This window comes from Trachypithecus francoisi, unplaced genomic scaffold (assembly GCF_009764315.1).
Source record: "Trachypithecus francoisi isolate TF-2019V2 unplaced genomic scaffold, Tfra_2.0 Lachesis_group6, whole genome shotgun sequence".
Lineage (NCBI taxonomy): Eukaryota > Metazoa > Chordata > Mammalia > Primates > Cercopithecidae > Trachypithecus > Trachypithecus francoisi.
The window spans coordinates 33,164,513-33,191,614 of record NW_022681471.1 but is presented as its reverse complement, the minus strand read 5'-3'; the positions used below and the strand labels follow the sequence as shown (position 1 = coordinate 33,191,614).

The 27,102-nt window shown below is 43.7% G+C and overlaps 1 protein-coding gene across 1 annotated transcript; it reads right to left on the bottom strand.

Annotated features, from left to right (window-relative positions):
- Positions 1-1,378: 1,378 nt before the first annotated feature.
- On the bottom strand, positions 1,379-26,142 carry CUNHXorf56 (chromosome unknown CXorf56 homolog). Its single transcript, XM_033201264.1, has 7 exons — positions 25,932-26,142; positions 21,038-21,155; positions 6,401-6,442; positions 5,273-5,411; positions 3,415-3,504; positions 2,237-2,329; positions 1,379-1,649 (listed from the first exon to the last, which is right to left on the bottom strand). The coding sequence occupies exons 1-7, from the start codon at positions 26,053-26,055 to the stop codon at positions 1,587-1,589; spliced, it is 669 nt and encodes a 222-aa protein (XP_033057155.1). The 5' UTR covers positions 26,056-26,142; the 3' UTR covers positions 1,379-1,586.
- Positions 26,143-27,102: the final 960 nt, after the last annotated feature.

The following is a 27,102-nucleotide window of genomic DNA, read 5'->3' as shown; positions in this document are numbered from 1 at the left end:
TTGAGACCCTACTTTCGTTCGGATCTGAGCTGTCCTACCCGCTCACTGCAATCTGGCTTTTCCTTCTTTGAGTATACAGTCGATATGGGATGGCTCACCTACAGCTTCAGTGTTTGAAGTAAAGAAAGCCTTATGAAGACTCTGGCTTTTAATGGGGTTCCTCTGACAGTAGAAAGATTCAAACCACAGCCAATTCCAAGAACCCCACTAAGAACAGAGACAGAGTCACTTCAAAGGATCTGACTTGCTATACCTAAATATAATTCATGGTGCTTTTTCTATGACACACCATAATATTTTTTCCAAAAATCGTCTGGAGACACTAAAGCACTGATCTATTCATAAAGTTTCTACACAGCTTAAGAAGTTTGCATCAAATGGACAAAAAATAGTACAGAAAACCTAAATACAGAAAAATTCAGAAAACTCCATCTCCTAGAAAGCAGGTCAAGGCTGGGCATGGTGGCTCATGCCTGTAATCCCAGCACTTTGGGAGGCCAAGGTGGGTGGATCATTTGAGGTCAGGAGTTCGAGACCAGTCTGGTCAACATGGTGAAACCCATCTCTACTAAAAATACAAAAATTAGCCGGGTGTGGTGGCAGGTGCCTGTAGTCCCAGCTACTCGGGAGGCTGAGGCAGGAGAATCTCTTGAACCCAGGAGGCAGAAGTTGCAGTGAGCCGAGATCATGCCACTGCACTCCAGCCTGGGTGGCTGAGTGAGACTCCATCTCAAAAACTAAACTAAACTAAAATAACAACAACAACAAAAGGGAAATTACACAAGAGAATGGATTTGTGGCCAGGGGCGGTGGCTCACGTCTGTAATCCCAGCACTTTGGGAGGCCAAGGAGGGCGGATCACAAGGTGAAGAGTTCAAGACCAGCCTGACCAACATGGTGAAACCTGTCTCTATTTTTTTTTTTTTTTTTTTTTTTTTTTTTTTTGAGACGGAGTCTTGCTCTGTCGCCCAGGCTGGAGTACAGTGGCCGGATCTCAGCTCACTGCAAGCTCCGCCTCCCGGGTTTACGCCATTCTCCTGCCTCAGCCTCCCCAGTAGCTGGGACTACAGGCGCCCGCCACCTCGCCCGGCTAGTTTTTTGTATTTTTTAGTAGAGACGGGGTTTCACCGTGTTAGCCAGGATGGTCTCGATCTCCTGACCTCGTGATCCACCTGTCTCGGCCTCCCAAAGTGCTGGGATTACAGGCTTGAGCCACCGCGCCCGGCTCCTGTCTCTATTAAAAATACAAAAATTAGCCAGGTGTGGTGGCACATGCCTGTAATCCCAGCTACTCGGGAAGCTAAGGCAGGAGAATAGCTTGAACCCAGGAGGCGGAGGTTGCAGTGAGCCAAAATCGTGCCACTGCACTCCAGCCTGGGCGACAGAGCAAGACTCTGTCTCAAAAAAAAAGAAAGAAAGTCAAATGGACTCAGTTAAAGACCTCACTGAATGTAGGAGAACCAATGGGAAACAACGTAAAGCCTTCTGCTAGGACACAAATAAGAGTCCAACTATGTAATCAAGAAATTACTCTGCCTCCTGATCTAAATGCTTGCCTCCAGTCTAGGGCTCAGAAAAAGGCCTGGTTATTTGAATTGGTTGTCAATCAAGGTCCCCTTCATTTTCGCTTTCTTGGCTTCCAGTTCAGCCTAGAAAGAAAAAAAAAAGTGTATGTCTTGATACATGACACAAAATTATCTTCCTTCCTTATTCTAACCAACCCAAATACTCTCCCTTATGTTCATTTAGTGTACAAACTAGAATCATGGTTCCCAAATCATTATATACCTCTAACATCTACTTTCCAACCTTTCTGATGTTATAGCACACACACACAAAATGCTATTTGTAGGCAAAATGGGCAAAAAGACAAGGCTGTGGCCATAGGAAATCAGCGCAGCTGAGACTGCACCACGGCACTCCAGCCTGGGCAACAGAGTGAGATTCCATCTCCAAAATAAATAAATTAAATTAAATTAAATTAAATTAAATTAAATTAAATATCATCCTAGTTAGGGCTATAACAAGTATCATGATTTAGGGCCTAGATCCTGGGGTCACTACTACAGAGTAGGGTATACTGACAGTCACAGACCAGGGTTATAAAACTGGCAGCCAACTACTCTAGAAACTCCCAACAGATTTCCTAAAAGATTTCCCTGCCTGCTGGAAGGTCTTTCAGACCAAGACATCCAAACGATTGGGCCCCAGCACCTTGCTACCCCCTGCTACTCACCAGCTCTTGCAGTCGCCTCTTGCTCATGCCTTTGCGCTCCAGCTGTTTTTCAATCACTTTGGCGTTCTGTGCATATGAGTCAGCAACTTCCCTCTGAAGGAAAAAAGGAGCATCCTTAAACCAGAAGTCTCACCAAGGAATAACAACAAAGACCTGAAGTCATAATGTATACTACTCAAATCATGAAATCATGACTAAAATGGCAGGACTCTGTTCCTTTTCCATTTTCCATCTTTTCAGTAATCCAGGAGCATTTAGGGTATTTTTTTGGGAGGAGGGAGGTGGATTTGTTTTTTTTGTTTTTTGTTTTTATTTTTTTTGAGACGGAAACTGACTCTGTTGCCCAGGCTGGAGTGCAGTGACATCATCTCGGCTCACTGCAACCTCCACCTCCCGGGTTCCAGTAATTCTTCGGTAGCATTTACATTTTAACCGAAACATTTGTAAAACAGTAGATGACATCTCGCCATCAATATTATACTGAAGAACCATAAAGGTAATTGCTACTACTACTGAGGGCAGACTCACAAATCATCAGAGTTGGACTGGAAGGAACCTGAAATCATTCAGTCCAGTAGTTTCTCAAATTAAGAGAGATGAGGACTTTGCCCTCTAAGGCATCTCTAAAAATAGTATGTGGGGAAAAAAAATCACTGATCTCATCCAACTCCTTCGTTATCATTTTACAGATGTCTCTGAGATTCAAGGAAACAGGAATGAGCTCACTGTCATAGTTTCTTTTCCTTTTTTTTTTTTTTTGAGACAGAGACCTGCTCTGTCCCCAGGCTGGAGTGCAGTGGCGCAATCTCGGCTCACTGCAGCCTCCACCTCCTGGTTCAAGCGATTCTCATGTCTCAGCCTACTGAGTAGCTTGGATTATAGTCGCGCACCACCACGCCCAGCTAATTTTTTTGTATTTTTAGTAGAAACGGGGTTTCACCATGTTGGCCAGGCTGGTCTTGATCTCCTGACCTCATGATCCACCCGTCTCGGCCTCCCAAACTGCTAGGATTACAGGTGTCAGCCACCGCGCCCAGCCCACAGTTTCTTATCAGCAAAGCAGGGTCTAAAAGTGAAGTCTCTAATATTTCTACTACTCCAACGCTCCAGCTCTAGAGTCCCCTTTCCTCGCACCCTTCCCCCCAAATTCCAGTTTCCTTAAGACCAGAGATACTTACGGCCTCAATCTCCTCTTCCTCTTCATCAATGGTAGACACAGTGACAGAACTGAACTTGCCCATGTCTTTGGTCCGTTTGGTCATCATCACCTGGAGTGGCAGGCAAGAAGTCAGTCCGGTTCGTCAAAACAGGATCCATGAGCCGTGAGTGTGTGCACACACACCTGTGTGAGGGGCTGTGGGTACTGGGGGAAACACTACCTCTTTGGGACAAGCTGACCTATTTAAAAGTGCCAATGTTTTTATTTACATATTTTTCTAACATTTGCCATCAAAGGCTCTTTATTTTATTATTACTTACTTTATTTTTTTGAAACAGGGTCTCACTCTGTTGCCCAGGCTGGGATACACTGGTGCAAGCATAGCTCACTGCAACCTCAAACTCCTGGGCTCAAGTGATCTTCCTGCCTCAGCCTCCCACTTAGCTAGGATTATAGGCATATGCCACCACACCTGGCTAATTTTACATTTTTTGTAGAGACTGGGTCTCGCAAAAAAAAAAATAAAAAAAAAAAAGGACGGAAGGTATAAAAAAGTATCCTTAACGCTTAATGTCTCAAGCTTGTATCCAACTCCTGGCCTCAGGCAATCCTCCTGCCTCGGCCTCCCAAAGTGCTAGGATTACAGGCAAGAGACACTATGCATGGTCCATCATGGGTTCTTAAAATTTATTTTTAATTACTGTTTTTTTTTTTTTTGAGATGGAGTCTCACTCTTGTTGCCCAGCCTGGAGTGCAATGGCGCAATCTCAGCTCCGTAACCTCCACCTCCTGGGTTCGAGCGATTATCCTGCCTCAGCCTCCTAAGTAGCTGGGATTACAGGCATGCACCACCACGCCCAGCTAATTCTGTATTTTTAGTAGAGACGGGGTTTCTCCATATTGGTCAGGCTGGTCTCGAACTCCTGACCTCAGGTGATCTGCCCGCCTCGGCCTCCCAGAGTGCTGGGATTACAGGCGTGAGCCACTGCACCCATCCAATTAATTTTTTTTTTTAAGAGACAGGGTCTTACTGTCACCCAGGCTGGAGTGCAGTGGCACAATCAGCTGAATGTAACCTCAAACTCCCGGGCTAAAGTGATCCTCCCACCTCAGTCTCCTGAGTAGCTAGAACTATATAGGTGAATACCATCACACCTAGCCAATTTACTTCTTATTTTTTGTAGAGATAGGGTCTCGCCATGCTGCCCAGGCTGGTCTCAAACTCCTGGCCTCAAGTGATCCTCCCACTTCTGCCTCCCAAAGTGCTGGGATTACAGGCATGAGCCACCATGCCCAGCTTGGAACATATTTTTTAATTAGCCTAATTCACTGTTTTTAATTGTTCAAAAAAAATCTGTAAAATAACAGATGACATCTCTCCATAAAAAGAGGAAAATTTAAAGGAAATTAATGTGAGTAAAAACCACACAATTTCTAACCTTACTCATGAGGCAACTGTAGAAAACAGAAAACACATAACAGGTGTTACAATTACATAGCGTCTGTTTATACACAAAAATGGCACCTGATTAATAAAGAATGCATCCATATACATGCTTGAGGGGATGAATACCCCATGAATACCCCATGATGTTATTACACACTGCATACCCGTATCAAAATATCTCATGTACCCCATAAATATGTGCATCTATGTACCCCCCAAATTGTTTTTAACTTTTAAAAAATAAAAATAAAGTATAAGAATATAACCATAAAGAAAAAAGAAAAAGAAATAAAAGCAAGAAAAAGACAATAAAAAGAAATAAAAAGAATATATCCATAAAGAGCAGTTTCTTGTGCACTATAATCTTATTTCAAAACATGAGCTAAATCTAGAGCTATATTAAGCAGTCTCTCTTTCAATGGTTAATTACCTTCTTAGGAGGCTCTTGTTTCTGAGTATATATGTTCGTCTTCCCAAAGCCCTGGCCAAACTTGACTACCGCTCCATCCACAATGAAGGTAACGGGAGCATTCTTCGGCTGGGATTGGTAGAAGAGCGGCAGTCCACACCTGCAATGGCACAGTGAATTTCTGCGAAGTCTCATAATCCAAATTCCCAAAACAGCAATTTGCAAAGTGTGCTTAGACTCTGGTAATATTTCTGTTTGTGGCATAAACTAATGATTGGCTTTTCTCAGTGTTTCCTAAAACTACCTCTACCTGATAAGAATCACTTAGGCTGGGTGTGTTGGCTCACGCCTATAATCCCAGCACTTTGGGAGGCTGAGGCGGGTGGATCACCTGAGATCAGGAGTTCGAGACCAGCCTGGCCAACATGGCAAAACCCCGTCTCTACTCAAAATACAAAAATTAGCCAGGCGTGGTGGCGGATGCCTGTAATCCCAGCTACTTGGGAGGCTGACACAGGAGAATTGCTTGAACCTGGGAGGTAGAGGTTGCAGTGAGTGGAGGTGGCGCCACTGCACTCCAGCCTGGGAAACAAGAGCAAGACTATGTCTCAAAAAAAAAAAAAAAAAAAAAAAATCATTTTTCTGGCCATCTGGTCAAAGATATAACTTTGACTAGCCTCTTTGGGGAACATACTGGTATTTGTGCTTAGTTGAAGTCTGAAGGCAGTTGAGATTATAAGGATAAAGACACAATGGGGGCCGGGCAAGGTGGCTCAGGCCTGTAACCCCAGCAGTTTTGGAAGCCGAGGTGGCGGATCAACTGAGGTCAGGAGTTCGAGACCAGCCTGACCAACATGTCAAAACCCTGTCTCTACTAAAAATATAAAAATTAGCCGGGCATGGTGGCATGTGACTGTAATCCCGGCTACTAGAGAGGCTGAGGCAGGATAATCACTTAAACTCAGGAGGCAGAGGTTGCGGTGACCCGAGATCGCACCACTGCACTCCAGCCTGGGCGACAGAGCAAGACTCCATCTCAAAAAAAAAACAAAAAGACATAATGGAGAGTTGTATCCAAATAATTATTTTCCTAACACATTATGCCTCTACTTGCCTATGCTTGGAGAAACCCACATTGTTAATACTTACTTTGCACATTTCTTCCTGTACTGTCGTTCAATGCCTTCAGGTCTGCACAGAAAATGGAAGTTAAAAAATAAAAAGATATGAACAAATCTCATAATGTATCAACTTTACTATCCCATTTCTTCAAACGCTAAGAGGGCCTTTAAAAGGTTTTCATTTTATAGATCAACTCATTGGTTCAACATTCCTCCCTTCCTGTAACATTTATGGAAGCCCCTGAAATGGGTCAGGTATCTCCCTGACAAAGGAAGAGGAAGAGGAGGAGCAGCATAGTCATAATCACAGGTAGCAATAGTAGTTGCAGTAATAACAACAATAATAGCAGCAACCACTTATAAACCCTTTACTATGTGCCAAGAACTATTCTAAAGCATACATGTATTAACTCGGCTGGGCACGGTGGCTCACGCCTGCAATCCTAGCACTTTGGGAGGCCCAGGTAGGTGGATCATTTGAGTTCGAGACTAGCCTGGCCAACATGGGGAAACTCCGTCTCTACTAAAAATATAAAAATTAGCCGGGCATGGTGGTGGGTGCCTGTAATCCCAGCTACTCAGGAGGCTGAGGCAGGAGAATCACCTGAACCTGGAAGGCAGAGGTTGCAGTGAGCCGAGTTCACGCCACTGCACTCCAGCCTGGGTGACAGAACAAGGTTCCATCTCAAAAAAAAAAAAAAAAAAAGTATACATGTATTAACTCATTTAATCCTTACAACAACTCTGTGAGGTAGGTCATATTATTTATTCCCACTTTACAAATGAGGAAACTAGGCCCACAGAGCATTACATGGCTTGCCCAAAGTCGTGGAGCTAGGAAGCAGAGGTTGAATTTAAGCCCAGGCAGTCAAGCTCAAGAGCCCACACAATACCACCTTAGACACCAAGTCATATACACAAGGACTCAATTCCACCCACACGGCTGCTTAACAGAAACCTGGGACTCATCCTTGATTCTTCTCTTCCCCTCATCTCCCACAGCTACTTCATCAGCAAATCCTATGGATTTTATCTCCAAGAAAAGACCTTGAATCTGTCTGCTTGTCTCCACGTTCCTGCCACTATCTTAGCCTACACCACCATTATCAACTCCCTGGACGACTGTAACAGCTTGTCCTGACTGGTCTCCTCACTTCCCCTCCCCTTGTTTCAACTTTGTAATAGGTAATATATGCATATGGTATACATAAGAGTATAAAACAAAAAATATCTTCCCCACTCATCCTCCACCCACCCAGTTCCCTTCCCCAGAGGCAAATACTGTTTCTGGTTTCTTCTGTTCATCCTAGAGATAGCTGATGCATATATAAGCAAAGAACTCTGAATGGTACATAAAGAAAATATTTTTTTTCCTTTTTAAACAAATATACAGTGTTCTCTACTTTCGTTCACTTAAAAATATAACTTGGTTAAATAAATAAATATATATATATATATATATATATATATTCCTATCAACAGATAAAGAGCTACTTCATTCTTTACAAGGACCACATTGTATTCCTTTGTATAGATGAACCAAAATGTCTTTTACGTGTTGGATGAATTCCTAGAAGTGTGTACATTTTAAATTCTGGTAGATGCTGCCAAATTTCTCTCTATAGAAGTTGAACCAATTGAGACTCACACTACCAATATACTGAGAGTTCCTGTTTCCTTACAGTCTCACAAACACTGTATGCCATTAAATTGCGTCACTGCCATTCTCATATGTGAAAAATGGAATCTTTTAATTTGCATTTCTTTTTTTAGGAGTAAAGTTACACTCTTTTCATATATTAATAGTCATTTGCATTTTCTTTGTTTCGAACTGTTAGTTCATGTCCTTTGTTTATTCAGTTACCTTTTAATTTTACATTAAGGAATCTTGCAAATAATGAAGGGGACTTGTTTATTCTCTAGTTTGTCATTTGTCTTTGACTTTTTCCACCATGTGGAAATTTTAGGTTTTTCTGTGGTCAAACCAATCTTCTTTTCTCACATAATAATTCATACAACTCAACAGCAAATAAATAATTAACCTGAGTTTTTAAATGGTCAATGACCTGAATAGACATTTCTCCAAGACATACAAATGGCCAACAGGTATATGAAAAGACTAATCATCAGGGAAATGCAAATCAAAACCATAATGAGGGCCAGACGTGGTGGCTCACGCCTGGAATGCCAGCACTTTCGGAGGCCAAGATGGGCAGATCACTTGAGGCCAGGAGTTCGAGACCAGACTGGTCAACATGGTGAAACCCTGTCTCTACTCAAAATACAAAAATTAGCCAGGTGTTGTGGCACACACCTGTAATCCCAGCTACTTGAGAGGCTGAGGCAGGAGAATCGCTTGAACCTGGGAAGCAGAGGTTGCAGTGAGCCAAGCTTGCACCACTGCACTTCACCCTGGGCAACAGAGTGAGACCCTGTCTCAAAAAAAAAAAAAAAAAAAAAATCATAATGAGATATCCCTTCACTCCAGTAGTTAGAATGGCTATTATCAAAAAGACAAGGCTGGGTGCAGTGGCTCATGCCTGTAATCCCAGCACTGGCCAAAGCAGGTGGATCACAAGGTCAGGAGATCGAGACCATCCTGGCCAACATGGTGAAACTCCGTCTCTACTAAAATACAAAAAATTAGCCAGGCATGTTGGCATGCACCTGTAGTCCCACCTACTAGGGAGGATGAGGCAGGGGAATCACTTGAACTCGGGAGGTGGAGATTGCAGTGAGCCGAAATTGTACCACTGCACTCCAGCCTGGTGACAGAGTAAGACTCTGTCTCAGAAAAAAAAAAAAGACAAAAGTTAAGTGTTAGGGAGGATGTGGAGAAAAGGGAACCCTTACACACTGCTGGTGTGCTGGTGAAAACGTAAATTAGTACAGCCATTATAGAACACAGTATGGGATATTCCTCAGAAAATTAGACAACTACCCTATGATCCAGCAATCCCACTTCTTGGTATATATCCAAAGGAAATGAGTTCAGTATCTCAAAGAGATATGTGCATTCCCATGCTCATTGCAGCATTATTCACAATAGCCAAGATATGGAAGCAACCTAAATGTCTATCAATGGCTAAATGGATAAAGAAAAGGTGGCACGCACGCACACATGCACACACAACAGAACATTATTCAACCTTACGAAAAGAAGGAAATCCTGCCATTTGTGATAATATGGATGGACTTGGAGGACATTATGCTAAGTGAAATAAGCAAAACACAGAACGACAAATACTGCATGACCTCACTTGTTTGTGGAATCTAAAATAGTCAAACTCAACAGAAGCAGAGAGTAGAATGGTGACTGCCAGGGGCTGAAGGTGGAGGAAATGGGAGGTTGTTGTTCAACAGGTATAAAGTTTCTGTTACGTAAGATAAGTAAGTTTTGGAGATCTAATGTACAGCATCATAACTATAGTTAACAATACTGTATTGTACATTCTAAATTTTTAAAGTATTCTCACTACCTACACACACAAAGAAAATGGTAACTGTGAGGTGACAGATACATTAATTAGCTTAATTGTGGTGATATTTCACAATGTACATGTATATCAAAATATCAAGCTGTATCCCTTAAACACATACAATTTTTGTCAATTATACCTCAATAAAGCTAAAAAGAATTTAACACATCATATTGATAGAATGAAAGAGAAAAACATAATCATTTCAATAGACATATAGAAAAAGTGCTTGACAAAATTCAAAATCCCTTCAATATACTAAGAATAGAAGGGAACTTCCTCTACCTAATAAAGGACATCTCTGAAAAACCCACATCTGTTTACCTGCATCTTAGTGCATTTTCTGTTGCTGTAACATAATACCACAGACTGGATAATTTATAAATAAAAGAAATTGATTTCTCACAGTTCTGAAAGCAGGGAAGCATAAGAGCATGGCTCCGGCGTTGGGCAAGGGCCTTCATGCTGCATCATAACATGGCGGAAGGGCAAGTGAGTGTGAGAAAGCTTGGTTTTAAAACAAAGCCGCTCCTGCAATAACAGACCTGCTCACATGCCAGCAACATTAATCCATGCATAAGAGCAGAGCCTCATTAATTCATTCATAGGGCAGACAGATTAAGTTTCCAATATATGAACTTTTGGGAACACATTCAAATCATAACACCACATAAACTAACATCATACTTCATGGTGAAAGACTGAAAGCTTTCCCCCTAAAATCAGGAACAAGATAAATATGCCACTCTCACTACTTCTATTCACTTAGAATAAATTTAACAAAAGAAGTGCAAGAAATGTACACTGAAAACTAAAAAGTATTACCAAAAGAAATTAAAGAAGACCTAAATAAATGTAAACACATTTTGATGTTCATGGATTGGAAGACTTAATATTGTTAAGGTGGCAATATTCCTCGAAAGAATTTCCAGATTCAACACAATCCCTTTCAAAATTCCAGCTGGCTTTTTCACAGAAATTTAAGCTGATCCTAAAATTAATATGGAATTGGAAGAAATCCAGTACAGCCAAAACAATCTTGAAAAACAAAAACAAAGTTGGAGAACTCACACTTCCCAATTTCAAAACTGACTAAAAAGCTACAGTAATAAAGACAGGGTGGTACTGGCATAAGGACAGACATACAGGTCAATGGAATAGAACTGAGAGTCTAAAATAAACCCATACATATATGGTTAACTGATTTTCAATAAGGGTGCCAAGACCATTAAGGGAGAAAAACCCAGTCTTTTTAACAAAAGGTCCTGGGACAACTAGATAGCCACATGCAAAAGGATAAATTTAGCCTCCTACTATACACAAAAATTAACTCAAAATGAATCAAAGACCTACATGTAAGTAGTAAAACTATAAAACTCTTAGAAGAAAACACAGCTGCAAATCTTCATATGCTTGGATTAGGCAAACATTTCTTCTTTATTTTTGAAACAGATTCAGGCTGTGTCACCCAGTCTGGAGTACAGTGGTACGATCTCGGCTGGCTCACTACAACCTCCACCTACCTACCGGGTTCAAGCGATTCTCTTCTACCTCAGCCCCAAGTAGCTGAGACTACAAGTGTGCACCACCACGCCTGGTTAATTTTTGTATTTTTAGTAGAGATGGGGTTTCGCCATGTTGGCCAGGCTAGTTTCAAACTCCTGGCCTCAAATGATTCACCCACCTCGGCCTCCCAAAGTGCTGGGATTACAAGCGTAAGCCACCATGCCTGGCCATTTCTTAGATATGACGCCCAAAGCACAAGCAATGGAAGACAAAAATCAGATAAATAGGATGATAAAAATTTAAAACTTGTGTGCTTTAAAGAATATTATCAGAAAAGTGAGAAAACAATTCACAGAATGAAATAAAATATTTGCAAATCATATATATGATAAGGGACTAGTATGCATAATATAGAATTCTTACAACTAAACAACAGAAAGACAAATACACCAATTTAAAAATGGGGGCCGGGCGCGGTGGCTCACAGCTATAATCCCAGCACTTTGGGAGGCCAAGGCGGGTGGATCACCTGAGGTCAGGAGCTCGAGACCAGTCTGACCAACATGGTGAAACCCCATCTCTACTAAATACAAAAAATTAGCCAGGCATGGTGGTACGTGCCTGTAATCCCAGCTACTCAGGAGGCTGAGGCAGGAGAATCGCTTGAACCCAGGAGGCGGAGATTGCAGTGAGCCGAGATTGCAACACTGCATTCCAGCCTGGGCAACAAGAGTAAAACTCCGTCTCAAAAAAAAAAAAAAAAAAAGAATTTCTATCTACTTCCTCTGTTTCCCCATCCTTCCTAAGGTTCCCCTCCAACTTGACTGGCCAGGGCAGAGAGGAGGGAGGAACGATGAAGCGGGCAGGCAGGCAGTACAACTGAGGCAGATGCTCTATTGGTGAATGCCAGTTGTTTGGGAAAAACTCTGTCAAACTGGGTTTTTCCTCTGATCTCATACCACAACAACCCTCAACACAGAAGACGACTTCTGTGACCAAATGTGTGTGGGGAAAACCCCATACTCCAATAAATGGATGCCAGCTAGGTGTCCTCCAATTCAGTTCTGACACTGTCTACTCGGACACAGTGTCAGATACCACAGGTTGAGGGCTTGGGCCCCAAGACCGGCCACCAACCAGATACCAGTCGCAAGTCCAGGCTTCCAAAACTTTTTTTTTTTTTAAGACTGAGTCTCGCTCTGTGACCCAGGTTGGAGTGCAATGGCACATCTCGGCAAATTGCAATCTCCGCCTCCCAGGTTCAAGCGATTCTCCTGCCTCAGCCTCCCGAGTAGCTGGGACTACAGGTGTGTGCCACCACACCTGGCTAATTTTTTGTATTCTTAGTAGAGACGGGGTTTCACCGTGTTAGTCAGGATGGTCTCGATCTCCAGACCTCATGATCCACCTGCCTCAGCCTCCCAAAGTGCTGGGATTATAGGTATAAGCCACCGCACCCAGCCGCCCTGCTAATTTTTGTAATTTTTTTTGTAGAGACAGGGTTTCGCCATGTTGGCCAGGCTGGTCTTGAACCCCTGAACTCAAGTGATCTGCCCGCTTTGGCCTCCCAGAGTTCTGGGATTACTGGCAGGAGCTGCCATGCCAAGCCAGGCCTCCAGAACTTCTGACCAACTAACTTCAAGTTGGGGTTCCCACGACCCCCTCTTTGGGTTCGATTAATTTGCTAGTGTGGCTCACAGAACTCAGGGAAATAGTTAATGTTTATCAGTTAACTATAGAGGATATCACAAAGGATACAGAGAAGAGATGCGCAGGGTGAGTAAGGGGCAAGTGGTGTGGAGCTTCCATGCCCTCCCTGGGCACACCAACCTTCAGGAACCTCCACATATTCAGCCATCCAGAAGCTTCCTAAACCCTGCCCTCCTGGATTTTTATGGAAGCTTTGTTAGAGACATGATTGACAACCATGTAGAAATGTGATTGGATGAAAAGCACATGATCTAAACCCAGCAAGGCCTGTCTGTTCAGCCTTTTCTTGGCCTCTGTGCAGCATTCCTTTCTCTAGGGCAGAGGTGTCCAATCTTTTGCACAACCTTGCAAACATACTAAAACCACTGAATCATACACTTTAAAATGGTGACTTTTATGGTATGTAGATTATAACTCAATTTAAAAGAAACTAAATCTCGGCTGGGTGCGGTGGCTCACGCCTGTAATCCCAGCACTTTGGGAGGCTGAGGTACGCAGATCACCTGAGGTCAGGAGTTCAAGACCAGCCTGGCCAACATGGTGAAACCCCGTCTCTACAAAAATTAACCAGGCATGATGGTGGGTGCCTGTAATCCCAGCTACTCAGGAGGCTAAAGTGGAAGAATTGCTTGAACCCGGGAGGCGGAGGTTGCAGTGAACAGAGATCGTGCCATTACATTTCAGCCTGGGTAACAGAGTGAGACTCTGTCTTAAAAAAAAAAAAAGGAAAACAGAAACGAAATCTCTGAGTCTCTGAGGGTAAAGCTGAGGCATACGAATGAAAAAACAAAACAAAACAAAAACTCCTCCAGATGATTCTGGCACACAGCGAAGGTTGAGAATCACTTTGCTAAGGTGTACATGAAAAGTAGAATTGCTAAGGCATACATTATATGCATCTTTAGCTATACTGGATGTTGCCAAAGTGCTCTCCAAAGTCATTATAACTATTTACGGTCTTTCTGGTACTGTAGGAGACTTCCAGTTGCTCTTTGACAACACATGGGTATTATTTTCCCAATTGAAGGATAAGGAAATTGGGGGCCTAAAAGATTACTCGCCCAAAGTCACAAAGTGGTACTGCTTGGGATATAACTATACAGACTGTGCTGACCATCATCTTTAACATTCTGCCTCTCCATTTACAAGTATTACTTATGTCAAAGGTGCTCCAATTCACTGACATCACGGGACCAGAGCACTAACAATATTATTGGTTCTGTATAACCTGTCTGGTCCCACTGGGACTAAATTCAACCCCATACTAAAGGGAGAGATTCACCACACGGAGAATGAACTTCTCCTAGAATCCTGAAGTCAGCCAATCCCGTAAGTTCAAGCTTTCAAAACGCATAGAAATATCAAATAAATGAGGCTGCATATTTCTCAATGAGTTAATCTTCAAGTACCAATGACAAACTGGATTTTGTCAAGTTTATAAAAATGTATCTATTTCTAACTATGTGCCAAGAAGCAGGCAAGATGTCTGTCCTAAGGGTTTCAGAAAAATAAGGCAGGGTCCTGCTCTCAAAAAGTTCATCTTATTGAAATGAGACTTTAATGTAAATGACGTAAGAATTTCAAGTGGTATGACTATAAAGAAGTGATTAATATGAGCTAGATGTTTGGGATAATTGAGCTTGATTTTCTTTCCTATCCTGAATCTCAAGGAATATATGAGATAGGGAAGACTCAGTGACCAAAAGCAAAACAAAATATTCTCGGCCGGGCACAATGGCTCACGCCTGTAATCCCAACACTTTGGGAGGCCAAAGCGGGTGGATCATTTGAGGTCAGAAGTTCGAGATCAGCCTGGCCAACATGGTGAAACTCTGTCTCTACTGAAAATACAAAAATTAGCCAGGCATGGTGGTGCATGCCTATAATCCCAGCTACTCGGGAGGCTGAGGCAGGAGAATCACTTTAACCCAGGAGGTGGAGGTTGCAGTGAACCGAGATTGCGCCACTGCACTCCAGTCTGGGTAACAGAGTGAGACTTCATCTCAAGAAAAAAAAAATTCTCCATTCTGGCTGTGGTAGCTAGCCTCTAAGGTGGCCCCCAATGATCCTTGTCCCTGGTACTAACACCCTTGTACAGTCACCTCCCACAATGAATAGCACTGACTTGTGACACCAAAAGGACATCACAGAAACAACTGTGCATGCCTTCTGAGTCACAGCCATAAAACACACTGCGGCTTTTGCCTTGCTCTCCTGAATTACTTACATTGTGGGAATCCAGCTGCCATGTCATGAGGATACTCAAGCAGCCTTATGGAAAGATCCCTGTGGTGAGAAACTGAGGCTTCTTGCCAACAGTTAGCACTCAGCTGCCTACCATGGTAGGAAGAGGAATCTCCAGCCCTAATCAAGATTTCAGGCCAGGCATGGTGGCTCACACCTGTAATCCCAGCATTGTGGGAGGACAAGGCAGGGGGACTGCTTGAGCCTAGGAGTTCAGGAACAGCCTGGACAACATAGGAAGACCCTGTCTTTACAAAAAAAATTAAAAATTAGCCAGGCATGGTGGCACATGCCTATGGTCCCAGCTCCTCAGGAGGCTGAGGTGGGAGGATCACTTGAGCCCAGGAGATCGAGGCTGCAGTGAGCTGTGATTGTGCCACTGCATTCTAGCCTGGGTGACAGAGTGAGACCCTGTCTCAAAAAAAAAAAAAAAAAAAAAAGACTTCAGATGACTGTTTACATGGTCATCTTCTTAATCGCAGCTTCCTGAGACCAGAACAACCTAGCTAAGCTTGCTCTTGAATTGCTGAAAAGATATAAAATGATAAATGTTTGTTCTTTAAAAAAAAAAAAAAAAGAGAGTACTAGAAGATGAGAATGGACAGATCATAGAGTGCATTCAGGCTTAGATTTTTATCCAGCCAACTAGGAGTGTTTTCCTTGTACTCCACAATGATCCCTAAATGAAATCAGATGGGGAGGAGGGAGGAGTCCTTAATGGATTGGGCTAGACTCCTCCCCACTCAGAACAGCTTTCCGCTTATCAGTCTTATTTATTTATACTTCTGGGTAAGAATTTAATTAAAGAAAGGATTTTTCATCTAAAAATGTTTGAAAGGCATTGCTATAAGTGATAAAGAGTCACTAACAGATTTGAAGCAGGTGACTGACATAATGTGTATTTCAGATAATTCAAGCAGTAAAGGATAGACTGAAGAACAGCAAAACTATAGACCAAAAGACCAGGTAAGAGGCCACCTCAGTAGTCTAAGCAAGTGATTCTGGGTACTGGAATAACGGCAGTGCAGCAGGGCTGAACAGGAGGAGGCAGCCACAAAAGAGACTAGAAGGCAGAATCGACAGTACGTGGCAAGTGACTAGATGTATGCAGGGGCTGGTGGGGTGGTGGGGACAGATGAGACAAAGAGGGACTGACTCCTAGATTTCTGGCTGGGGCCACTGCATGAATCCTGGTGTCATCATAAGAAGAAGGAAAAGAAGGACTAGTATTTGACTAATAGTAATAGAGACCTGACTGCAATGGCTTCAACAAAAGAGCTTGTTCTCTCATGTAAAAGACATCAGGAGGAAGGCAGTTCTGAGCACTGGTTGAGACCCAAGGATAGCAGGGCAAAGGCTCTGCAATTCTTGTGGCCTCTCCTTCCCAGTCCCAGACTGGCTGCTAGTACTCCAATTATCATGTCCATTTCCTAAGAAGCAGGATGGAATAAGGATAAAAGGGTAAATCCGGGTGCCCCCTCGCAGCTACCATTTCGGCCGGGCGCGGTGGCTCAAGCCTGTAATCCCAGCACTTTGGGAGGCCGAGACGGGCGGATCACGAGGTCAGGAGATTGAGACCATCCTGGCTAACACGGTGAAACCCCGTCTCTACTAAAAACTACAAAAAACTAGCCGGGCGAGGTGGCGGGCGCCTGTAGTCCCAGCTACTCGGGAGGCTGAGGCAGGAGAATGGCGTGAGCCCGGGAGGCGGAGCTTGCAGTGAGCTGAGATCCGGCCACTGCACTCCAGCCTGGGTGAGGGAGCGAGACTCCGTCTCAAAAAAAAAAAAAAAAAAGGGTAAAAAAGGCTTGAGGTCACCCATCAACTGACATCTACTTCCATCTTTTTTGCTTGGCCAAAGCTAAGTCATATTTAGAATCTTAGTTGTTGTGGGGAAGGGGACTGGAATATGCACCCTAACTTTACAGACACTCATGTATAAGAGGGTGTAGCAGAAGAGTGTCAGAGTGGTGCTGAGTGAATCAATCTGTGGTATTGTCCACAGTAGAGAAATGATGAGTTTGGCCTTCATCATGTTGGATCTGAAAGGTAGGACATCAGGTAAAGAGGTAGAGTAAGGCCGGGCGCGGTGGCTCAAGCCTGTAATCCCAGCACTTTGGGAGGCCGAGACGGGCGGATCGCGAGGTCAGGAGATCGAGACCATCCTGGCTAACACGGTGAAACCCCGTCTCTACTAAAAAAATACAAAAAATTAGCCGGGCGAGATGGCGGGCGCCTGTAGTCCCAGCTACTCGGGAGGCTGAGGCAGGAGAATGGCGTAAACCCGGGAGGCGGAGCTTGCAGTGAGCTGAGATCCGGCCACTGCACTCCAGCCTGGGCGACAGAGCGAGACTCCGTCTCAAAAAAACAAAAAAAAAAAAAGAGGTAGAGTAGGCAACTGGTTATACAGTTCTGGGATACAGGAAGGCACAGTAGGCAGATTTAGATTTTATCATCAGCATAAGTGTAACTAATGCCATGTAAGGTGACAAGAATGCCCAAGGAAGGCATAAAGAGAGCAGGGACAAAAGCAAGATCAGAACCGTGTGGAATACCAATACTTGAGGGGCACGCAGAAGAAAAAGAATCCAAAGGATTGAGAAGGCCAAAGGAGAAGGAGGCTCACAAGAGCAGCTTCACATGGTGAAACTCTGTCTCTACCAAAAATACAAAAAGTAGCCAGGCATGGTGGTGCACAACCGTAATCCTAGCTACATGGGTGGCTGAGGTAGGAGGATAACTTGAACCCAGGAGACAGAGGTTGCAGTGAGCTGAGATCACGTCACTGCCCTCCAGTTTGGGCGACAGAGCGAGACTCCGAAAGAAAGAAAGAAAGAAGAAAAGGAAAGAAAGAAGAAAGAAAGAAAGAAAAGAAAGGAAAGGAAGAAAGAAAGAAGAAAACAAGAAAGACGAAAGAAAGAAAGAAAGACGAAAGAAAGAAAGAAAGAAAGAAAGAAAGAAAGAAAGAAGAAAGAAAGAAAGAAAGAAGAAAACACGTAGCTAGATGTCAGCCTATAGCCTTTTCTGGTTCAACACTAAAGTTTCATAAGGGCAAGATTCTTTGTTGTTTACTGGTTGTACTGAATTAGATAGTGACTCTTAAAAATTCACATTCTGGCCGAGCACAGTGGCTCATGCCTGTGATCCCAGCACTTTGGGAGACCGAGGTGGGAGGATCACTTGAGTCCAAGAGTTTGAGACCAGCCTGACCAACATGGTGAAAACCCGTATCTACTAAAAATACAAAAACTAGCCAGGCATGGTAGCACGCACCATCTCAAAAAAAAAAAGAAAGAAAAAAGAAAAAAAACTCACATCCATCCAGGAACCTCAGAATGTGACCTTATTTGGAAATAGTGATGTTGCAGATACAGTTAGTTAAGTTAAAATAATGTCATACTGGAGGAGGATGGGCCCTTAATCCAATATGATTGGTGCCCTTCTAAGAAAAGAACAGGCAAAGGGACAATGCCATGTGACGATACAAGCAGTGGCTGGAGTGATGCATTTACATTACAAGCCAAGGAATGCCAAGGATTGCTGGTAAACGCCAAAAACCAGGAATGAGGCAAGGAAGGATTCTCCCCTACAATCTTGAGAGACAGCATGGACTTACCAACACCTTGATTTCAGACTTCTAGCCTCTACAACTATTAAACAATTTCTATTGTTTTAGGCCACCCAGTCTGTAGTACTTTATTTTTTTTACTTTTTGAGACAGAGTCTTACTCTGTCACCCAGGCTGGAGTACAGTGGCACAATCTCAGCTCACTGCAACCTCTGCCTCCCCATTCAAGCAATTCTCCTATGCCAGCATCCCGAGTAACTGGGATTACAGGCACATGCACCACCATGCCCAACTAAATTTTGTATTTCTAGTAAAGATGGGAGTTCACTACGAACTCCCGGTCTCAAGTGATCCACCCACCTCAGCCTCCCAAAGTGCTGGGATTACAGGTGTGAGCCACCACACTCAGCCTGTAGTACTTTATTATGGCAGCTCTAGAAAAGTAATACACTGGAATATTCCAGACTTCTAGGATAGTATCTGGAACACAGTAGGAACTCAGTAAATGAAATATTGTTGCATGAATGGATGGATATTTTAATTCCCTAGGATTGACCTTTCCATGACTTCTAGCACCTGCTGGTAACCATTCCCTAGTCACACCCACACACACTTCTTGATACTCTCTCCTCTGTTTTCCGCATCACCAGGTTCTTCTGGTTCTGTTCCAATTCTTTTGTCTGCCTTTTAAATATTCAGTCCTCTCTGCTTGCTCCACACTCTGTAATTTTATCCCTTCCCAGGTTTCAATTTCCCATATATACCAAGGACTCCCAAATCTAAAACAGAGCTAACCACATCACACCACTGCTTAAAAAACAGAGATGGGCCGGGTGCAGTGGCTCACGCCTCTAATCCCAGCACTTTGGGAGGCAGAGGCAGGTGCATCGCCTGAGGTCAAAATTTCGAGACCAGCCTGGCCAACATAGTGAAACCCCATCTCTACTAAAAATACAAAAAATTAGCCAGGCGTGGTGGCAGGTGCCTGTAATCCCAGCTACTCGGGAGGCTGAGGCAGGAGAATCACTTGAACTTGGGAGGTGGAGGTTGCAGTGAGCCAAGATCACACCATTGCACTCCAGTCTGGGCAACAAGAGCAAAACTCTGTCCAAAGAAAAAAAACAAAAAACGGAGATGGCTCTTCATTGCCTACATATTAAGGCCAAACTTGACCACTTCAGTACTTTACTCTGTCCTCACCCTGGTATGCATCAACCCCTTCCTGTAAAGTAACCTGTGCTCCAGTCACAAAGGACAATTCAGGTTTCTAAAGCACACCATGTTTGATGTTTTTAATGCTTCCATATTCCTTCCACCCGGAATGCTCTTCATTCCCTTCACCTACTTGGTGAAATCCTAGTTCAGGCTAAACACAAATGCCATCATCTTTTGAAGACTTTCCTGGCCACCACTCAGGACAAATGACCCACTCCTACCTGTTTTTCCTTGTGTTCAGAAGACCATCACAACAGGAGTCATTCCCTCAAAGTCACGAGCTCTTTAATGGTAAAAATCATACCTTATTCATCTTCGCAGATCCAGTACCTAGCTCAGTGCCTGGCACATGGTATGCTCCACAAGATTACAGGTTGAATGAACTCATTCAAACCTGTACATTGTAAACAAACTACAGCTATCAAACAGCAATGGAGGGGCCGGGCACAGTGGCTTACGCCTGTAAACCCAGCACTTTGGGAGACCAAAGAGGGAGGATCACTTGAGGACAGGAGTTCGAGACCAGCCTGGCCAACATGGTGACACCTTGTCTCTACTAAAAATACAAAAATTAGCTGGGCGTGGTGGTGCATGCCTGTCATTCCAGCTACCAGGGAAGCTGAGGTAACAGAGTTGCTTGAATCTGGGAGGTGGAGGTTGTGGTAAACCGAGGTCACACCACTGCACTCCAGCCTGAGCAACAGAGTGAGCGAGACTCTATCTCAAAAAAAAAAAAAAAAAAAGCAGTGGAATCACATCTGAGCACCATTTCAACAAAGCACAATAAAGATATTACTACATTAACAGAAGTTAGAAAACCACTACAAGTGTCAAAATATTGGGCCCAACTGACCTGTTCAGCAATAGATGTGATATTTATATTATTCAGAAACAGACTCCAACACAATAGGGAAATCCTAAACAGGGAGCATCAACCTCTTACCTCCGCAGATACATAGTCTCCTCGTCTTCTGTGTTACAAAACTTATGGGCATGTTTGGCAGCATCAATCACACGGGACCGGTCCCGGGGCCTCATGGGCAATTTCTCTAACTGGCAGTCTGAAGGAATGGAGAGATTTGGTCACTAGAGTCACGGCAAAATATAGGAAATGAGTCACTGCAAAATATCCTGAGAAGTTCTGAGTGGGGTCCCTAGCACTAAAATTTTCTACTACAATTACTATGCTTATTGAAACCTATCATTGAACGTTCCAACTAAAACTGACTTTCTGTCAGGAGACCTTGGTATTTGGTCCCAGCTCTGCTACTACCCTGGTGATCTTTGGCAAATCACTTCCTCCTTCAGAGACTTTTGCCTCATTTGAAAGATGAGTAGATGATATTATCTCAAAAGTCCTTCCCAGTACTGTAATTAAGGTTTCTATGAGTATTTCTGTGACCATAGTGCATTTGGTTTGTGTTATAATGCATTAGAATCAGAAGACACAATCAAGCATACCGGAACGCCTACGAGGAAGCACTGGGAAAAGTGGGTGTGTGCTAAGAAAAGGAGAGAGGCTGGGTGTGGTGGCATGCACCTATAGTCCCAGCTACTCAGAAGAATGAGGCAGGGCGATTGCTTGAGACCAGGGGTGCAATGCTGTCATGTCCCATGATTCTGCCTGTGAATAGCCACTGTACTCCTGCCTGGGCAACACAGCGAGACCCTGTCTCTGTTTAAAAAAACAAACAAAAAAAAAGAGGCCAGGCGAGGTGGCTCACACCTGTAATCCCAGCACTTTGAGAGGCCAAGATGGGCAGATCACCTGAGGTCAGTAGTTCAAGACCAGCCTGGCCCAGCTGGGAGGGAGTAGTTCAAGACCAGCCTGGCCCACTTGGGAGGCTGAGGCAAGAGAATCACTTGAACCCAGGAGGCAGAGGTTGCTGTGAGCCAATATCATGCCATTGCACTCCAGCCTGGGCAACAGAGCAAGACTCCGTCCAAAAAAAAAAGGGGGGGGGAGAGAGGGTAAGTGATTATATGGTATACAAATGATCCATCCTAGTTGGAAGAATTTTAATCTGAAAACAATGAAAACACAGTAAACAAATTAGGTACAGTTGTAAAGCAGATTGAAAATTGATATAATGGGTCAGGCGCGGTGGCTCATGCCTGTAATCCAGCACTTTGGGAGGCCGAGGTGGCAGGTGGATCACCTGAGGTCAGGAGTTCGAGACCAGCCTGGCCAATATATAGTGAAACCCTGTCTCTACTAAAAATACAAAAAATTAGCGGGGCATGGTGGCACACACCTGTAGTCTCAGCTACTTGGGAAGCTGAGGCAGAAGAATCACTTGAATCCGGGAGGCAGAGGGTTGCAGTGAGCTGGGATCACACCACTGCACTCCTGCCTGGGCAACAGAGCAAGACTCCGTCTCTCAAAAAAAAAAAAAAAGAAAAAGAAAAAAAAGAAAATGTATGTAATGCAAATTAAATACCTAAAGGATAACTGAGAAAGTCAAGTGGTCAGAGTAATTCAAGATGAATAGAAGAGGTGAAGAGAGGAGTTAGAGAACGTTAGGCAGTTTACATGTCAGCTCATTTACTCTTCACAATGAATGGTTAAAGTAGAGATTTGTTGTTCCTGTTTTAAAGATGAAGGAACTGAAGTTAAAAAGGGTAAGAGATACACCATGCATCTAATAAGAAGCAGAACAAGAATTCAGATCCAACTCTAAGTGATTCAAAAGCCCATGCTGTTTCCACCACACCTCCTTACCAAGAATTAATTTCTTCAATAAATATGTGAGGGCCCTCTAGGTAGCAGGCACTGTTCTAACACTGTGCTGAAGATTCAGCACACAACAAAGCAGATAGAGTCTCCCCCGTGGCCAGGCACGGTGGCTCACGCCTGTAATCCCAGCACTTTGGGAAGCCAAGGCAGGTGGATCACCTGAGGTCAGGAGTTCAAGACCAGCCTGGCCAACATGGTGGAACCCCATTTCTACTAAAAATACAAAAATTAGCCAGGCGCGGTGGCTCACGCCTGTATCCCAGCACTTTGGGAGGCCGAGGCTGGCAGATCACCTGAGGTCGGGAGTTCACGACTGGCCTGACCAACATGGAGAAACCCCGTCTCCACTAAAAAAATACAAAATTAGCTGGGCATGGTGGTGCATGCCTGTAATCCCAGCTACTTGGGAGGCTGAGGCAGGAGAATCGCTTGAACCCAGAAGATGGAGGTTACAGTGAGCTGAGATCACGCCATTGCACTCCAGCCTGGGCTACAAGAGCTAGACACTGTTTCAACAAAAAAAAAAATTCCCGGCCCTGATGCAGCTTACATTCCAGTGGAAGCGGCAACATATTTTACAATAATTATAATATGATCTTGGGCAATGGTTAAGTGCTAAATATTAAGCAGGGTAAGAGGACAAAGTGACAGGGATGCTGTTTTAGATAAGGTAATCAGGGAAGGGTTCTCTAAGGAAATGACATTTCAGCAGAGACCTGAATGAAGTAAGGAGGGACTGAGGGAAAAGTTTTTGGGGCAGAAGAAATACCAATTCCAAAGGCACTGGGGGGCCGGAACACTTTTGACATGATGGAGAAAAAGCAAAAAGGCCATTGTGGCTGAAGTGCAATGAGCAAGGGGAAGACTGTTAGGGGATGAAGCCTGAGAGGTAGCCACAGGCCTGATCAAGGGTTTTGGTATGGATGGACTTTGGTTTTATTCTCAGTGTTATATAAAACCATTGGTTTTGAACAGGACTGTAGCTACTATGTAGAAAACAGTGGAAGCAGCGAGAGCAAGAGACTATTGTGCCAATCCAGGTGAAAGATGGTAGTAGCTTGGACTACAGTGTTAGAAGTGGAGGTAGTGGGCTGGCTGCGGTGGCTCACGCCTGTAATCCCAACACTTTGGGAGGCCTAGGTGGGTGGATCACTTGAGGTCAGGAGTTCAAGACCAGCCTGGCCAACACAGTGAAACCCTGTCTCTACTAAAAATACAAAATTAGCCGGGTGTGGTGGCATATGCCTGTAATCCCAGCTAGTAGGGAGGCTAAGGCAGGAGAATCGCTTGAACCTGGGAGGCAGAAGTTGCAGTGAGCTGAGATCGCGCCATTGCACTCCAACCTGGGCAAGAAGAGCGAAACTCCGTCTCAAAAAAAAAAAAAAAAAAAAAATTAGCCGGGCCTGGTGGCGCGTACTACTTGGAAGGCTGAGGCAGGAGAATCGCTTGAACCCGGGAGGCGGAGGTTGCAGTGAGCTGAGACCGTGCCACAGCACTCCAGCCTGGGTGACAGAGTGAGACTCTCTCAGAAAAAAAAAAAGGAATGGAGGTGAAAAGAAGCAGTCAGATTCTGCATACATTTTCATGAAAGCACCTGCAGGATTTCCTTATGGACTGGACAGATGTAAGGTATGTGACAGAGAGAAGTCAAGACTGATTCCAGGTTTTGGTCTGAGATACTGGATGAATAGTGGTACTACTGACTGCAATAGGGATGACTGTAGGAGAAACAATTGGAGAGCGGGTGTAGAGGGCCATGAATTCAATTTTCAGCACCATATATTTGAGAGGCCCATTAGACATTCAAGTGGAGATGTTGAATAGGCAATTGGAGTCTCAAGAGAGGTGCAGGTTAAAGATGAACATCTGGGAGTTACCAGCACGTCGGTTGTATTTAAAGCTTGGGAATGAATGAGATCACCTAGGGGGTGGGTACAGAGTGAGAATAGGTGAGAGTACTGAGCTATAGGGCCTTGGAATGCCTAAAAATCTGAGAGAGAAAAGGGAGCCAGAAAAGAAGGGGAAAAATCTAAGGCCAGGCGTGGTGGCTCACGCCTGTAATCCCAGCACTTTGGGAGGCCGAGGCGGGTGGGTCACCTGAGGTCAGGAGTTGGAGACCAGTCTGGCCAACGTAGTGAAACCCTGTCTCTATTAAAAATACAAAAATTAGCCGGGTGTGGTGGCGGGCGCCTGTGATCCCAGCTACTCAGGAGGCTGAGGCTGGAGAATCACTTGAATCCGGGAGGCAGAGGTTTCAGTGAGCCGAGACTGCGCCACTGCACTCCAGCCTGGGCGGCAGAGTGAGACTCCATCTCAATAAAAAAAGGAAAAAAAAAAAAAAGAAGAAGAAGAAGAAGAAGGGGAAAAATCTGAGGTAGGAGGAAAATCAGGTGAGTATGAAGTCTTGGAAGCAAATAAAAAATGTGTTGCAAAAGGAATGAAATGATTACCTCTGTCAAATGCCACTGAGAGAAGGATTAAAATGAACATTGATAACTGACCACTAGAACTGTTAACATGGAGTTCAGTTAGTAATTCTGCCAAATACGGTTAAAATGATGAGGTGGGAAGGAAAGCCTATCTGAAGTGAGGTCAGGAGAGAATGAGAAGTCAGGATGCAGAGAGAGCCAATATAGGCAACTCTTTTGAGAAACTTTGCTATAAAAGAAGCAACGAAATGGGGTTATAGCTGGAGGGGAATACAGGATCAAGGGAGGGTTTTATTTTCGTTTGCTGTAACGTAAGAGCAACTGCAGCATCTTGGGATCCAGCAGAAACGTTATAAAGTTTCTAGAGGCAGTAGTTTTTGAAGACAGTGGATTAAGAGGGAAATACAATATGCTTGTGTTTCTATTTTTGTTTTCCTGAAGGAGTTTAGTTTTGAGGAAGGTCTGGATACAGAGTCACAAGGCTAAACAAAAAACAGGAAAAAAAAATGCCCTGGAGTGGGGCGGGGATGTGTAGGGAGGATTTCGTCGGAGAGAGAAAACCCACCAATCTTCGTCGAGAAGTGGTTCCCAGATCACAGTCAGAGGAAATTCGCCTTCAAGAACCCAAGTCTGGCTCCTGGCAGACGCCCCCGCAGTTCCCAGCTACTCACCCAGCACTAGGACCATCTGGCCGCACAAACAGTAGTAAACATGGAGGGGCTTCTCGCCGTCGTCATATTCCTCCCGGTCCCGAGTGTCAGAGCAGACTACTGACCGAGACACTACTTTCGGCATGGTTCCCAGGAGCAATCAAGACTCTACGCCAAGCAGACGGTCGCGCCGAAATGACGTCACCAGCGCGCCTTGAACCTTTTCCCTGTGGCTACGCTGGTCACGTGTTAGTAGAAGTCTTATAAACTTCCGGGCTGTCCTATCAGGATAAGATATACAGGGGTGCGCCTGGAGCTTGCCAGAACCTACTTTGTCTTGGCCAAGTTAGCTGGGACTCCTGTGATCTGGGAGTCGCTTCTCAATGAAGATTGGTGGGCTTTCTCACAACACCCTTAATATTATATAAATTATTTACATTTCTATAACGCATGCATTTATATGTATATATACACATATGTATGTATAAGACTAGCTAAATAAAGAACTATGCATTATATAGTCTATATATATATATATGATACTGAATTAGGTGTGTTTCTAAATATGATTTTGATTTTAATGACTATTCCGGATGAGTACCTAATTTTTTAGGTATCTTATTTTTTTAGTTGATATCATTCACATAACATAAAATTCACCTTTTAAAATGTGTTATTGAGTAGTTTTTAGTGTATTCACAAAGTTGTGTAACCATCACCACTAATTCCAGAACATTTCCATCATCTCAAAAAGAAATCTTATACCCATGAGTAGTCACCACCACCCCTAACCCCCAACTTCCCAGCCTGAGGCAACCACTAATCTACTTTTTATCTCTGTGGATTTGCCTATTCTGGACATTTCATATAAATGGAATTCTACAATATGTGGCCATTTGTCTGGCTTCTTTCATTTACCATAATGTTTTCAAGGTTCATCCATGTTACAGTACTGCTTTCCTTTTTATGGCTGAATAGTATTTCATCATATGGATATGATGGATACATTTTGGATACATATGGATACATTTTGTTAATCCATTCATCAATTGGCGGACAACGGGGATGTTTTCACTTTTTGGTTATTATATAGATAATGCTGCTATGAACATTCATGTACAAGAATACTTCCACCGCAAATTTGTGTGAGAATATAAATCCGGATTTTTAACTTTTGACAGCACGAGAAGTG